General features: G+C 30.4%; 1 protein-coding gene across 1 annotated transcript; it reads right to left on the reverse strand.

Annotated features, from left to right (window-relative positions):
- Positions 1-3,037: 3,037 nt before the first annotated feature.
- On the reverse strand, positions 3,038-16,961 carry LOC141819430 (protein ZINC INDUCED FACILITATOR-LIKE 1-like; the record flags this gene model as incomplete). Its single annotated transcript, XM_074706727.1, has 11 exons — positions 16,906-16,961; positions 16,678-16,780; positions 16,453-16,555; positions 16,298-16,351; positions 16,153-16,215; positions 13,090-13,139; positions 12,938-13,013; positions 7,044-7,256; positions 5,964-6,051; positions 3,231-3,316; positions 3,038-3,145 (listed from the first exon to the last, which is right to left on the reverse strand). Coding segments are annotated over exons 2-11 (933 nt in total), but the record flags the coding sequence as incomplete, so codon positions are not given.
- Positions 16,962-17,492: the final 531 nt, after the last annotated feature.

Here is a 17,492-nt window from a genome sequence, read left to right on the forward strand (position 1 = left end):
ATGGGCGGAGCCACAGGGGGGGCGCCTGGGGGCGGTCGCCTCCTCTGCCCCTGTGTGCAGATGAGCACTAATGAAATTTCAAATATATATTTTTTAAAATTAATCGTGTGAGTAGGACTAAAAATTAATTAACAATGAGATTTAAGATTTACAGGAAGACTTTTTGATTGTGTAGAGAATAGTAAATTTTTATATATTTAATATGACATATCGAAAATTATAAAAAAAATCATTTAGAGCTCTCATAACACAAGGTCCTTTTAAATTAAAAATCTCAAACCTAAAGCTCACGAGTTTTTTTATTCAATTTTTTTTTCACAAATCTCTCTAAAAATTTTACATTGGAGATGTCCTTTAAGCCAAAAAAAAAAAGATATATTATATTATTATATTAATCAAAGTATGATCTGTAATCTACCGTATAAAATATTGGAGTTAAAGTCTTAACTCTTAATCAAGTTCTATAATCTAAAATTAATTGCAATATAATTGACAACAATTCACTAATACAATAAATAATCAAATACAATACAATATTAATTATAGACTATATTAATTAATATAATAATTAAATAATATAATAAATTTGAATAATATAAAAAAATAATAAATTTATACAAATTTTATATAATTAATATAATAAATAATAGAAAAAAATTATATATTATATATTAATTATATACTGTGATATGATTGGGTGCAACGCATACCTCAAGCAACATCTTTTGTCAGTTGATGTTTCCAAAAGTTTTTTTAAAGAATTATATCGTGCAATCCAGGAGGAACAAAATGCAAAGAAATGTCAAATACAAAGAACTAAATGTGAAAAGTTATAGATGAACTTTTGGAGAACCCATCTACAATGAATTTGAAGGTCATGGCAATAATATTTTTAGCTACTCTTCATGCATCGAGCTAAATATGACTATTGTTAACAAATATGGCATGCTTATGTCACAAATAGTGCTAGTGGAAGTGGTTTAATTGTTGCTAATGAAAGTGGTTCGACTATTATACCAACATTGGGGGAAATGCAAGTGTTCATGTTCCTCATCATGAGATAGCTTGGTTGCTTCTTTCCTTCCATGGGACAAAGGCATGCAATAGATACCGCCAATATTAATGTGATGGCTTTCCCAAACTAAGACAATAAGCAATGAGAATTCATGATGCCCACACAAAGAAGAATAAGAGATCCAACAATCATACCAAAGTTTTTCATTTTAATCAAAATCCACTTAATACAACAAATAAATACATACTACCACAACATAGTGTTCAACATCTAAAAGTTTGGTCCTAGTATCCAACATATATTGCCTAATAAATAGTATAGTTCGAGAGATAGGTTTAGATGATTAAATGGTCACAAATAATAATGTTAACTTTAAAAGTGTTGGAGAGTTATTATAGTGAAAATTTTTATCATTATCTTGGACACTAAACGTAACACAATATTAATTTGATGATGATAGATATTGATATATTTGACATGGTGAAGTAATTAAAAGGAGGCAATCATTAATAAAATTCCTTTCTCATCATCATTAGATTCATTGATAGACGAGGAAATTTGTTAATGGAAATATTTTATAACTAGAAGCAACTACATGTACAACTCCATTCCTGTTATTAAAGTCATCCCAAAATAATGCCCGATTAAAGATTATGTCACTTTTTAGGATTGGAAAGCCTCTTGAGCACTACTGAGGGTAGGGAAACATAAAAAATTATAATGTGTCAGATTTTAATATTACATTATAGATGTACTTATAGCAATAAAGCCCCTATATAGGTTGTTCTTTGTAAAGATGACATAGACAAAAAGTTACAGATAGGCAACATTTACCATTTATTCACAAAGCAGGCAACAAAAAATCAAGAGACATCTACAATTATCAATCGAGTATCTATATTATGTAGATATAATCATTAAAAAAAATGATAATCAAATGGGAAAAAGATATTTATTTGGTAGGTATGTAATTTTTTCAATAATAAAAATTGTTAATATTGATTATTAATAATAATATATGCTTGACTGCCTTGATGACTAGAGCATAATAAGATCTAAATAGTAGTACACTCTAGGTTTAAACTACTAATTGAATACCAATCTCAATAATTATATGAAATTGATATTATGTGAACTAGCCTTTATCATTATGTTTAATATGTAAATGAAGTTCAATTAGCACTCAATGAAAAGTTTGAAATGTTCACACTGAAAACTAATACATATAATGAAATAAATGACAAATACAATTTTAGAAAATATTAATTTTTTTAGGTGTTATGATCCTATGCTACAATCTTACAACCTGATCTCACAAATCCCTCTTGTTTCCAGATAGATATCCTAGATAAGAAGAAAAATAGAAAACAAAAACAGAAATGGGAACTGGATTATATGGTCCAATATATAAAAATTCTGGTTGCAACAACAAATGTGAATATGTAGAGAATTGTCCATTTAGCAGCAACACCATTGTCTGTGGTATTCCAATTAAATTTGAATTTATATGATGCCTTGTAGTTGAAGATACATCCCTTTGTTGAGATTTAATTCGTTCATTTTCAGAGGACAGTTGTGTGCATGGGCCTACTCGTTTGTTTTTTGCTAGGATAAGGTGTGGGTTAGAACCTCATACTATATAGAAAAAATCCACTGATCCAAAGTTCTAAGTAGAATGATTTTGTCATATAATAAAAATAAATTAGATCTTATTATCCTTTCATCAAGGGCATAGCTTTACTATAGTTGGGCATCACAATGGATTTTATCAATCTTCTTAAAAATTTAATAGATTACACTCAGTTGTGTCAGACAAATGGTAATAAGAAAACTCCTATTAGATCTAAATGATCCTAATCGTGTCACATCAGATACCAGTACATCCATCTATATCAACGTAATCTGCTATATAAAAAGGGCATAGTATGGCAATCATTTAATATCAACCTGAAGAGGATATAGCATTGTAATTATTGGCGTCAATATAAGTATGAGAGAGATATGGAATATAGATTTACTCACAGAAAGAACATTCTTCATCAAAGATGCACAGTTCACTATCAATGTAAGTAGAAGTCCTGATAACTTAGTCATGAAGGGATAAGCCACAAGCAAAGGTATAGATAAAGCCTGAATATTACAGAATAGAATGGATTAAATAAAAGCAAGTATATAGCAGTTATGAAAAGAGAAGCTAGAAAAGGTTGGTTCTTACTGCAGCAGCACGCATTAATTTGATTGGTCCTAGCAATTTCTCAGCTGAAGGATAAACAAGAAGTTGGTATACCAGAAGACCAAGCCCTATAAATACAACAAATACTCACATATTATGTTCCAATGCTGCAAGAGAACTTTAACTTAAAAAGTGGAAGAACGAGTCCTTACTCATAAAGTAGCATTGTTAAGAAGCAATGCCAGAATCATAGGTTGCATGAAAGTTAGAAGAAATAAAATAAGAGATTATTAGAATTAATATGGTTAGTATAATTGATGATTTGATTCAATGCTTATAGGAAAGTCACCTAGTGCATCAAATATATTCTTTTAAATATATCTTGTTAGCTTTCAACTCCAGGACTTTGTCAACTATTGAGAACTGAGTTTTAATACATCACTCATTAGAGTTATAGCCACTGTGTTTGAAAACAAACTTTGAACCAAGAAATTTTGGATGCTACAAGAAATCCAAGGTTTTCAGAATAGTTTTCTACTGAAATAACAATATAACTAGTGGCTGACAGATGCTATATTATCATTCTGAATTCCCCAAGCATTTACTATATTAAATGAATAGATTAGATGAGTATTACACGCCAATCCTTGTTCTCCTCTGACTCTGTTTAGGTTAGAGAAAGTTATGTTGCAAGTTTCTGTGACCTAAAACAGTAGGCAAAAAGGATTTTCCTCAACCTAGTTTTCTTAGTCTTCAAGCAATACCTTCCTACTGAAGTAACTATATAACTTGTGGCTGACAGATGCTATATTATCATTCTGAATTCCCCAAGCATTTACTATATTAAATGAATAGATTAGATGAGTATTACACACCAACCCTTGCTCTCCTCTGACTCTGTTTTAGGTTAGAGAAAGTTATGTTGCAAGTTTCTGTGACCTAAAACAGTAGCCAAAAAGGATTTTCCTCAACCTAGTTTTCTTAGTCTTCAAGCAATACCTTCCTCACAACCAGAAAAGATTGATCAGGTCCCTGTTAAATTGCGATTAGGTCTCAAAATAAATGGTACAAGCACGGGACGATATAGAATATAGAGGTAGATAAAATATGCTTTCAAGCATGAAGGGAAAATTGAAGAAAATTTGACATAGCGAATAAAAAAAGTTCCCTTAATCTCATAGAACATATGTTTATCATTTACCTTTTAAATTGTTTTACAAAAATAACCTTAAGAGAAAAAAATATTTGAGATCAATTCAAATCAGTTTTGTTTTAAAAAATTGTTGGATGATGGAAGTGCTCAAGAAAATAATAATTGGAACCCAATTCAAAACTATTGAGAAGTTTCTAATCAACTTCAAATTGAATTAATTCGTATACAAGTTACTTGTTGAGAGAGACCAAGAATGAAATCAATTCAATTTGAAAGCAAAATGAGAGAAATACAACTTTTGGGAAACTATTTATAAATTAGGCTCTAGACTTGTATGAATGTGTCTAGAACTTAAACATTAGATTCTGCCAAAACGAATTTTTTATTGATTTATTTGGTGCTAGCAGAAGTGGAGAGTAAGAATAGAACACATTCACTTCAACAGAATCTATCCTTTAAAGATTTAACAAATATTAAAACAAAAAATGGTAAAAGAGTCCATCCGTTTGATGATATGTCAAGATGCAACCCCTTTTCGAGAATTCTATTAAAAGGGAGCAATTTTCTTTTCTTTTCTTTTCTTTTTTGACAAAACTAGATCAAAGTGAAGACAGGTGGCACATGATATTGGATCCCATTATCTGTTCTGTACAATATAAGGGAATGATCTAGAATCTTATCTTAAATATGGAAATGATCTAAATAAGATTCTTCACCATCATAAATTAAAGAGAATTAATCTGCCTACAAGAAATAATATCCAGTTACCAACTGAACATACACAAAAATATTGGATAGATAGAAAAGAAAACACTTAGGTGAAAGACATGACTTGATTTAACACTTCATTGCAGAATTGAAATTTGAAGCATGTCAAATCTGTGCAGATTCAATCAGATCAAGTATGTAAGTGCGGTAGCACAAGGTTGTTGATCAATATTATAATTACATGGAAACTACTTATCATGTATTGGAAATTGAAATATAAGGAACATGCTATTATCCAGAAAAGATATCAATAGACAGGTTACTTCTACTGAGTTTGATTGGATGAGTCCTAATCCCAAAAACTATAAAAGCAATTAGAGAAGCTCAATTTATTTCCAGTGTGGGTGCAGATTGGACAGAACAAGTATAGACCAAGTCCGTCACATGGACTGACTTTAACTAGTTGGGTGCTATTTTAAAATACTGAGACTAGTGTCTAGTATATCACACTATGTTTGTGTCAGTGATCACTTGTCTAAATATCTAAAGAATATTTTTAAAAATATCAAATAATACTAGAATCTATTGAACAAACTTCAAATGTCTCCTATAAGAACCGAATAATCATCTTTCCTTGACAATATTATCCTGCGAACACGTAGGCATAATTTTCCTAATATATTGCAGTCAGGACAAGTGCCTAAAATTTGATTAATTAAATCATTCATTTTCAAGTACCAATCGAGTGGTAAACTAGGGTAGGAACTAATCAATCTCTTGAACCTCTATGCTTCACTTCTCTGTTCAATTTTAAGCAACCTAAAACTCATTGGCTATTTCATCACCTTGTATTTGAGGTGAAAGTTTGTCAAACAACACTCTGACTGGAAAAAAAAGGCAAGATCCATATTTACCTGAGACAGCAAGAACTTCACCAACATCTTGAGATGAAAAGCTTAATCCTCCATAACTTTTATCACTAACAGCCCATAAAGAGAATATCTGAAAATGATTCAATACACCCATAATAAGAAAACATTTGAGAAAAAAGTGACATCACTAGAATTATATAAAATAACTAGTTTGGAAACACAAATCCAACAAATTAACCAACAGATGAAAGAAAATAATAGAAAACCAACACCTCATGTACAGACCAAAACAATCAAGAAGTATTCCTACAAGAGTGACAGACAACACAATGAGAATACAAACAATAAAAGCGGCAAGAAGAAAAAATGTATTGGTTAATTTGTCGAGGAAACCTAGCAATCCAACATCTTGTGTATATTAAGTGATTTAGAATATTATGTACCGACCAAAACATGCAAGTATTTGTGCAAGTGGGAAAGCCAACACAGAACAAGAAAACACACAATAAACACGTTTTCCTTTTTTTATTTTTTTTAAAGTTATGCATATACCAGACAAGCATCACGTTCCTATTATATGATTGGCATGATTAAATCTCTGCACAATTATCAGTTTGTTGATTTTCTATGAAAATTTTAACATGAACGACTGTCTTGAAAAGTTTAGCCTCCACTTATGAAGCTTGATGCAATTTTATTTTTCTCTTGTAAGAACAACCTGAATGTGCCAACAAAGACTTGTTCTTCCCAATCAGGCAGATTTAAATCTAATCATCTTTCTAAGAGTAAATTTGAGCACGTTTCAACAAATTTAAACCACTAGTTTACAAAGAATAAAGATAAATTATTGATTGTACAAAATAACATACATTCATGGTAATCATCTAGATTTTCAAATTTTTATATTGTATGATTATCATAATAAAATGTTTTGTAATAAACTTTAGTATCTAGCTTAAAGCAAATATTTGGTAACAAACAGAAAGAAAGTAACTGGAAATTTCATATGCTCCAATTCCTTTTAGTAAAATTTATGTTAAAAAAAATCATAGCACATGTAACAAGCATAGTAAAAAATTTTTAAAAAAATAGATAGAAGCAGTTGAATGTCAGAAGTGTCACCTCAGTGTAAGCCATATCATGAAGTGAAAAAATACAATAGACAATGACAGATGACATTAATGGCCAATTCTTAAAAAGGCTCTCCTTTGCATGTGAATCTTGCTTTTCACATTCATCAACATATCCTTTTACATCAGAGCTAAATGGAGAAGACTCCATATGTTCAATTGCCGCATCCCCCAATTTGTATGAATCATGTTTATGCACTGTTTCCTACATAACCACATCAATAATACTGTCAGTTCAGCAAATAGATGAAGTTATGTTTCATGCTAATGGTTTAGTGGATTAGTCACTAAGAAAAATAAATTAGCTGAAAGAATTTCTGCACACAAAATATCATGAGACTGAGAGCACGTAATTAAGGATCTCTGCATCCATTAACACATGGCAGTGATAAAATTTGAAGAGACCAATATAACTTAAACCTTCCAAGAACAATATATAGAACAAAAGATGATTTGAGCCAAAATTATTTTAGGTTATGTAAGTCGATAAGATTACTTCAACACTATAATGAAAGCAAGCTTTGAAATCTCAAACCTTGCTAGAGTTTATTTTTTACTACAAAAGGAGATAGAGAAAAAAAAAAGACAACTACATATCTGGGGCATCTAGGGCAAGGTTTAAATTATCATTCATGTAGAAGTTTCCATCTTGACAAAAATGGTATAGCTTCAACATAATAACAATAGACATGATTGGCACAGGTGGCACAAAAAATTACCTATTTTGATTAGTATTATATTTCGATCATTTATCAAAATAAGACATTCTAATCATGTCGTCGGGTTTTGTGTGAGATTTCAAATCATGAATGAAATACCATTTGGCAATTAGTATTCACATCAGTAAAACTCATAGCAAATAGTCTAAGAAAATGCCTTTAAACCTTCCTGTGTATATATACAATGGATTCAAACAATTATTTAACCAAAGAAACATAAAAAGACAATGGAATAAATTAAACGAGTATGAGAGATGTCGGAAATGTAATCCAATTACATGAGACGAATATAAGGACAACTTTGGTAACATGTAATCTGTATTTCACACAAAAATAAAGGTACGAATTAGGATAAGTCGGCCATATGTTGTAGGTCGAGTTGTGAACAACATAAAATAACTTGTCAACTTTTTTCGAGCTCTAACACTAAACTTGTGTCAAAATCGACATGACTAAAATTGACCTAAGCACGATACACGATGTACCTACAAGATAGCCTAAGAATGGGTATATTGACCTTCTATCCCAAAACAGCAAAAAATTAGAAACATAGAGGTATAATGGTTATTTGGTTATAAAATTATAGAATTCACTTTGAATTTATAAAACATATAAAATTAATCAAATTTTCCTATGAATACCCCACTTTTCATTCATCTTTAATGATCTTTATCTAATTACAATTTTTATTTCCAACTCCTCATCCATCAAATTATTACTAATTACTCTTCCTCTTTGTTAAAGGGCTATAGTCTACTATTCTATTTTTTATATATTTTTTCCCAAGATTTTACGTGTTTTATAAATATTATTTATTCTAATTTATTTATTCTTTCTTTTTTTAAAAAATAGTTGGACTTGCCCCTTTTTTAAAATTGAATCATGGAATTTTAGTTTTTCTAAATGAAGTGAAGTCAACTAAATAATGAAAAGAAATAATATTTTCTAAAACAATTATTGTTGGAACATTGATGGTTTGGCTAACTTTTCTTTTCAACAAAACCCAAATACAAAGTTAAATTGCAAATATGTGTCTGTGAACAATATCAAGTGATCATATGCAGTGTAATTAATAACAAAAAAGAAATATATGCTAAACAACTGATATAATATAATTAAAAAATCTTCCTCCTACTCCATATAAATCTTGACAACAAGTCCGGTGCATGACCCTAAATCCACTCATTTAAATGAGTTGATGGAGTGCCCTTAAAATAAGTATGAGAGAACACTAGAACTCCTAATAATGAAAAGCTTGACGAGACTTCTCCTTGGTCAAGTCAGCCTTTAGTCTAGATTCCTCTTTAAATTAAGAAACCTTTAAGATAGATACCCTATACCAAAATGAACCATGGAGTCTTTGTTCATTTCTCACGACCTATCTTGGTCATCTTGGGAGAACTCCCATCATCATTGTTAGAAATTTTCTAATAGACCATTACAATCTAAACAAAGGAAAAGCTTCTAGATGCCCTTGACAAGCAAGCACACTCTCAAAATCATTAATCTCTCCCTAAGAGATAAAATGAAACACAAGGGAGAGAAGAGAGTAACCCAAGAGCCGATGAATAAATCAAAACTTTAATCTTGATAGAAGTTCTTGGATATGTTTTGGGTACATAGCAATTAAGCATGGTCAAAATAAGCTATAAACAATATGGATAAATGCCCAAAACACCATTCAAAAGCTTTATATACTACGGTCTAATGTTCACTTATATAAGACTAACTAAAAATGACTACTCTAGTAAAATGAAAACATGGTCCAATCGACTAAATATTGAAAAAAATATAACGTTATATCCAATAGTAATATTCTAGTTGATTGAAAAGAGTTCCAAGCTGTTTGTCGTCTCCTAGTCCATGGCTCAAATAATCTTGTCAACCGCAAGTCCAATAAAAATATTTTGTTCTCCAAAACTAGCCTTCCTATTGAATGAAACAATTATTCCAATTGGTTATCACTTTAATCCAATCTAAGCAGCCTTTAGTTAGATTGTGAACTCCTTAAATGACCCAATAGTTCAAGACCTGATCCATTGATAAAAACATAACTCAGGAACACACCTAAATGACAATACTTAAAAATAATAAGCTCTAGGTACCATAATGTTTACCTACGTTATCAAATATCAATATAATCAATCTACCTAAAAAAAATCCAAGCTTACAACAACACATTCCACATGAGTCTTTGGGTCCTTTAGGTTTGACAATTATACATGAGGTTGAAAGTCTTCATGACTTTGGACTCGAACCATAAAATGCATCATCTAAGTTTGCTCACCTTAAACTCTAACTACTCTCACACACTTAAGTAAATAATTAAATGTAAATGACTAACTTAAATCTCATTTCCAAAGTATCAAAAAACTATAAGAGAAGAACCATTATCTTAATTAATAACATCATTAAATTTCCAATAAGGCAAAACATCAATAGAGTGGAATCTATTTTCATTATACGGAATTAAGGTTTTACATTCTCCATTTATTGCAAAATGTTGAACATCAATCATTCACAAGAGAGTGTTGACAACAAAGGAAGGGGAAGGCAACTTGCAAATTCCAAATAATTTATATGAAGTAGTTCTAAAACTCCAACTAGCAAAGAATATGTCGAAGTTGGACATGAATAAAATTTTCATTCACATTTTCCAATATGCAAAATTAGTATCATCATAAATTGGAGGATGAGTAATGGAATTTCCCTCTAGGAAATGGAAGCAATTTGCTTTGATACCACTGTAGGATCTAATAACATCAAGTAGAGAAGGTGAATAAATAGTTATTTTTCTCGCAAATAGAAAACTCAATTTAAATATCAATAACATGTATACATGCGTGTTAAGATTAGAGTCATAATATCATGAAATGGAAACAAAAATAACAAAGAATAACTCAACACTAGCACATGAATTTAACATGGTTTGGAACACTACGTTCCTATGTCCATTGCCATGGCACTTCATTGTGACAACCCAAAACAAAAGGCACAAAAACACTACTTGGCATAAGGCAATAAGGTGAGGCTCTACAATTTCTTCGAATTAGACCTCACAATAATGAACAATCAACACAAAAAAGATCCCACCAAATACAAGAAAGAGGAGTAAGTTTCTCAAGAAGAATAAGAAATAAGTACAAAAAAATTAAGGTTCACCCTACAAAATAAACAACAATAAGCATGATACCAGATTTACGAATAAGATCTTTGTCGATGAAAAATAAGTGATTGTCTATGATTATCACATAATTTGAAATCTCATAATGTGACAAGCAAAACAGTCAAAATGTATTGTTCCACTAAATTATCAAAACTTGATACTACTCTGCACAGACAATGTCTCCTTGTCATATTTCTTCTTCTTCCTCCTTCAACCTCCAACCATCAACGACACTATGTATCAAAATGTCAGCACGATATCATAAAGACTGAAACTTCGAAAAAGCACTATTTTTTCTATAATGAGAATAATAGTTTTATCTAAAGATGAAATATCCAAGGATTTTTAGAAAAGTTTATCCAAATATGGTAGAAAATCTTTTTCATAATATGAATTTCATATGAGAATGATGACTTTTCCTAGATAGAATGTCTAGAGGTTTTATAGAAAAGATGTTTTGAAGTTAGTCAAAAATTTGGTCTAAACAAAGATCATTTTTTAGTCAACTAAGCAAATTTTTTTTGTCGACTAAAGTCGAATATAAATGTTCATTGCAAGCTAGAACTCAAATTTTGTTCTCTTATTGAAAAGTTTAACTAAAGGTGTCCTTTTTTCTAGTAACCAAATAGCTCTAGTGACCAACCTTCAGTATTAAATCCAACAGAGAGAATTTTGATTGACAAAATGTTTTAGTCAACCACTCTCCATTAAAGAGTAAACTTTGGTGCCTAAAATAGCATAAATCACCTAAAAAATTATTACTAAGATTCTAGTTCCTTGTGTTCCAATTTAGTTGACTGAACAAAAGTTTTAGTCAACCAAACGCGATACAACATGGAGACTAGTTTCTATTTCATCTTTGATCGACCAATATAAAGTATTGGTCACTTATCCTGAAACACCCAAAATATCTCTTTAAAACTCCTAAAGAATTCTAAGACACCCCAAAAACACTTAATAGTGTATTTGTTCACATATGCAACAAAGGTCTAAAACTCCCTAAAATTAAACATGAGTGGTTGTCGATATTTAGCATAGAAAACAAGAAACTTGACCAATACCATGCTAGATGCGTAATGACTTCAAGAATAAGCTTTCTAGGTAAATATAACTGATCGTAGATGCGTGTTTTAGGTCTACCTATAAACTCAAAGCAATATCAACAAGATGAAAATTTTAAGATGCTTCACACTAGTCTTTACGTAGATTCATTCAAATTTAACATAATATCTGAGATAAAACATTGCATCGAAGACAAAACATTATATCCAAGACAAGGTCATTAGTCTAAACTAAGTGACTCAAATTAGTTGTCAAATATCAAAACCACATGATTAAACAAATAACAATTGTTGGAACTAGACTCTTCAACAAGTTTTAGGTGTCTCAAGCTATGATTAACAAACCAGGATAGAAATAGTGTCATGCCACCTATTAACATCCTTCCCTATCACAAAATACCTAAAAGATTGTTTTGATTATTTATTCTTTATTATTCCCAAGTCCGTATCCCTTTGCTTTCTGGAGCTACAAATATGATGATCCCATAGCAATTATCAAATGGAGTGCATTGCTATCTAGTTCTAAGCATCACCATAACCAAGAAGATTGCAAAGTTAATGTTGAAGGACTCAAAGTTCATTTACAAGGATCAGAAAACCACATATACTAAGAACATTCAAGAATGTCGTTCTCTCAGAAGCATATTATTTTGTAACATATCAAAAACTGTAAGTTTTTACCATCCCATTTTCATTAAATATCTTTCTTAATGTGTGTATTCGTAAGACAAAGAGTAGTTGACAAGTGTGGTGACAAGGACAAAAGTATTCTTGATTGACTTTTGGTTCAAGTGATGAGATGATAAAGATGTAGGTTTAACTAACAAAATATGGTGGGAAAATTTTTTGTTTGCAAAACCTTATTACAATAGTTACTAAAAGTTGTTCTCTAAAAAGATAAAGTTGGAAAGTTTATAATAAGTATAATCAAGTAACTTACAGGAAGCCACAAAGAAGCTATAAAAACTGCAGCTGCAAAGACGGATATACAAAGACAAGGCAAGAAGTATGGGAACCTACAAATATCAAACAAACAAAACTTACAAATAAAGGCATAGCAGTATATAACTTAGAATGGACCAAAACTAGTACCTTCCAAATAAAGAATCTTGTGAAAATATCTCAGGATATTTTTCTGCAGGCTGACAGACATCAAAAAAGAAAATAACGATAATATGAATTACACAATATACTAGTATAATGTTGATAAATATGTTTTTATAAAAATAAATCATAATCCAATTATTAGGCTTAAATCCATTCATATTTGGGATCATTTTTCATATGAGTGGACAAAAATAAATACATTTAAGGTATTGGAGTTCACTTATTGGTCATCAACCCATGAGTTGTATTGACAAAAGATCTTTATGTCATGCCAATTTCAAACTTCAAGACATGCTTGGCATGGTTTCCATTATGATACAACACAAATAAATCATACCACTCAATATTATTACTATGATATTTTAACAAGATGACAACAATCAGACTAACATCGACACTTGTAAATTGGGATCAAAATAATTGAACCAGAATAAGGATTGTCTCACATGGCATATTACGAGACCTAAGGAAATTTCCTTGATATTTGATTCCTCTATTTCCTCCCAACGTGATTCTCCCTTTCCAGTTACATACTCGAGATTGGCTGGCTCTAATTCAAAGGATATGTTACCATTTAGCTCCACTCAAAGTATTGTTCATCTCCTTTGGGTTGTATCTTTAGATCCTGTTGCCTCAATGGTTACTAGTTACTACCAAGGTTTAAAATTTCGATCCATGCCAGAGTTTCGATATATGACCGGAATGATACGGTTTCAATACCGTATCGTGTCATGCTGATACAATTTTGATACTTTTTTTAATATAAAATTTATTAATTAAAAATATTTTTATTAATATTTGATCGTTGTAGATGTTTATTATTAAGTTATATTTAAGATGTTTGATCTTATCTTATGAAATATTTGATTCTTATTGAGTGAAAGTCAATTTAAGTTAACTGAAGTCCATAAAAAAGGTTTAAACTATATTTAATTTAGATATATTTTGATCAATTTAAAATTAAGTCCAATTTATATATAAAATATAGAAATACATTTTATAAAGTTAGAAATTATATTATATTTAATTTTTTATCTAAGAAGGGAAAAGGATAACCATCTTTAAAGAGGTTAAGAGATTTTTTCCCTCTATTTACCTTAAGAGGTATTTTTTCTCTTTATTTATTTTAATGGAGAAAAAAATAATGAATGGATGAGGAAAAAAATTAATAGATAAAAGAGAAAAAAATGAAGAAGGCCACTGCAGGGGTCATGGCACCCTTCGCGACCTCATGAAACCTCCGCGATGTCACAATAGCCTCACGGTCACGGTGCCAATACGGTGTTGATCAGCGGGTAGAACAGTAAATTTCGCCTATGATGATTGACACGACATGAAATTGAAGTCACAGTTACTACTAATCTTAAATTTCCCCTTCTTGAGCAGAATCTGAAGTAGATACCTAAAGAGATGAGTGTCAATTACCTATGCACATTCACATTAATGTTCTCATCTTTGCGAATCTCATTTCATGTGCTCGATTCATAGCCCGAATGTCATTTTGTAAAACTTCCTTTTAAATTTTAGAGATACCTTATGATCATAAAAAAAAGTTGATGCCCTCCTCCATTTCAACCATCTTGCTTGTTTCATATTTAAAATATTTCTATTAAACCTCTCTATCATTTTGAAAAAACTATCCTAAATACTTAAAGCTCTTAGTTACAGGTAACTTGTCATCTCCTATTTTAACAATTATCTTGCTACATCTATTACTACTAAACTTAAATTTTATATATTGTGTCTTTACTTTACTAAACCTAATGAGTTTTACTTCTAAATATTTTTCGTCAAGATTAGAGCTTAGCATTTACTCTTTCACGTGTATCATCGATCAAAACAATATCATCTACAAACAATACACCATGATAACTTGTCTTGAATGGTGTTCAGTGAGTTCATACATGATTAATGTTAAAATATATATTGAGTTGACTCATGATGTAACCCTATCTTGATAGGAAATACATCAATTAATCTGTTTGGAGTCTTTACTCTCGTCATTACATTCTCTTACATATTCTTAATTATTTTAATATACGTTATGCTAACATCTTTCTTTTCTAGAATTCTCCACATAATTTTCCTCGAGACTCTACTATAAGCTTTTTGGTCAATGAATACTATATATAAGTCTTGCTTTTTTTTGATACTTTTTAATCAATTCCCTAAGTAGATGTATAACTTTTATCGTCGACCTTTCAAGCATAAATTCAAATTGATTTTTGATCATCTTAGTCTCCTTAATTTTTTTATATCACTCTTTCTTAAAATTTCATGGTATGACTCATTAATTTAATGCTCTATAATTCGCACAATTTTATATATCTCCTTGGATTTTATATAGAGGGAGGCACTTTCATACCTCCATTAGAATATTATTCCGTCCAATTATTTTTTAATTTTGCATCCCATTTAACGCCAATTCTACTTTTGAAATCTGAATTTTCTAATAAAAATTTAAATTTTTATATTTCTTTGATTTACTTAAATTTCCTAAGCTAAGATAGTTATCTAAACCTTTATTAAAACGTTGATGAAAATATTTCTTCCATCGCTCCTTTATTTACTCATTCTTCACTAATACCTCTCTCGCTTTAACTATTCTATAGATGTTTCTTTCCCCTTTGATATCAAGTTATCGATACAAGCATTCAAAAGCTTCATTCTTGACTTCACTCACTAATTTCTTGGCTTCATTCTTCTACCAATATGTGTTAAATTAATAATATCTTCATCTATGCATTTTTACATAATCACAAAAAGGTCCTCCTTAATGTAAATGCATGACTTTGCTACTTTAGAATTATTGATTCATGCATTGCCCAAGCAATGTAGAAATGTCATAAATGATAATATTTGAAATAATATTGTAGTATCCAAAAACCATGCTTATTATATCATAGTATAACTTATAGTGCACATAACTTAACAGTTCCCTTTAGGAAATTCAAGTGATATTCTGATAATGACAATAAGTACTTGAGAAAGTGGTAAACAAAACTTTGGCTTGGGCGCTAAGATGCTCATAAAATTACATTAAAGCACCTGAGCAAAGAAGCCTCCGATAGCTGGGCCAATTATAAGACCTATGCCCCATGCTGTTGTCACCTGAAATATATAGTAATCATTAATAAGTTCCTGAATCATGTGCAAAGATACTTGATGAATCAAGAAGTGATGAAGAAACTACAAGTGATAATCCAAGAGCTTGATGTTCTTCTCTACAAACTTCTATAGAATATGCCTGAAACATAGAAAAATCAAAAATATCTCATTCACAGTTTAGTTTTTAGTGAGAATTTATTTAACATAATGAAAGCCATGAAGGTATTTCTTCATACATGCCTTTATTGGGCCAAGTAGACCATTTAGTGATCCAAGAAGAAATCTTGTTGTAATTGCCATCCAGTAAGTAGTACTCAGCCCAAAAAGAGTGTTGAATACTATCCTGAAGTAGCAAGATTTACAAATAAATGGAATAAAAAACTACAAAGCAAAAAATAAAATATACCACCATAATACTTTCATGGTAGATGATGATCAGCAGGAACAAGATTAAGCTATACTAACACTGCAACAAGACTAATTGTTATAACAGGTTTTCTTCCATGTTGATCGGCAATTATTCCCCACAATAAGGAAGTCAATGCTCTTCCAAGCATAAACGAAGCTCCTTCAATTCATAATACAAACTTTCAGTGACTTCTATTGATGTTGAAATTAAATGCATCCCAATTTACTTTAATCAATCCATTGCAACATATTAAACAATCCCTTGTACAATTATAAGATACTCACCGACAAAACCTGCATAAAATCCAATATCTTCTTCTTTTTTGGCAACATGCAAGTCCCTTATCTAAAAGGAGAAACAAAAATGAAAGAAGTTAAATCTAATTTAATCTTATTTAGATGTGTACAAAGCATTTCTAAACTTATTCATCAATTACATTGTTCAACTATCCCTCATTAATCCCATGCTACAAATCCTCATTTTCTATTATGAGGATAAAGAATGTTTGTCAATCATATTATCAAAAGACTACTTATCATACATGCATATATCTAGGTGTTAAATCTAATCAATCCTCTATAAATATTATGATGCCGATGGGTCATTCCTTTCTCATTCACTATATTAAAAAAATAAGGCAATTCACAGGTAAGAGATTAAAGAGGAAAAAATAAAAGTCATGGTACAAGTGTTGATTAGGCACTTGTATTGCAGACATATTAATTATGAGAACTTGAATCTAGAATGGTCATTGAAATTGATCTGCTTCAACATCTTCAAATATGCAATGAATTCAAATTGCCATAAGTTTAAATTTTGATGATCATAGGCATTGCTTATATTACATTTATTTGGATGTTTCAATTTTAAA

This window comes from Curcuma longa, unplaced genomic scaffold (assembly GCF_044706935.1).
Source record: "Curcuma longa cultivar G26 ecotype Majalengka, Jawa Barat unplaced genomic scaffold, ITB_CL_G26_1.1 contig_6210, whole genome shotgun sequence".
In the NCBI taxonomy this organism is placed as follows: domain Eukaryota; kingdom Viridiplantae; phylum Streptophyta; class Magnoliopsida; order Zingiberales; family Zingiberaceae; genus Curcuma; species Curcuma longa.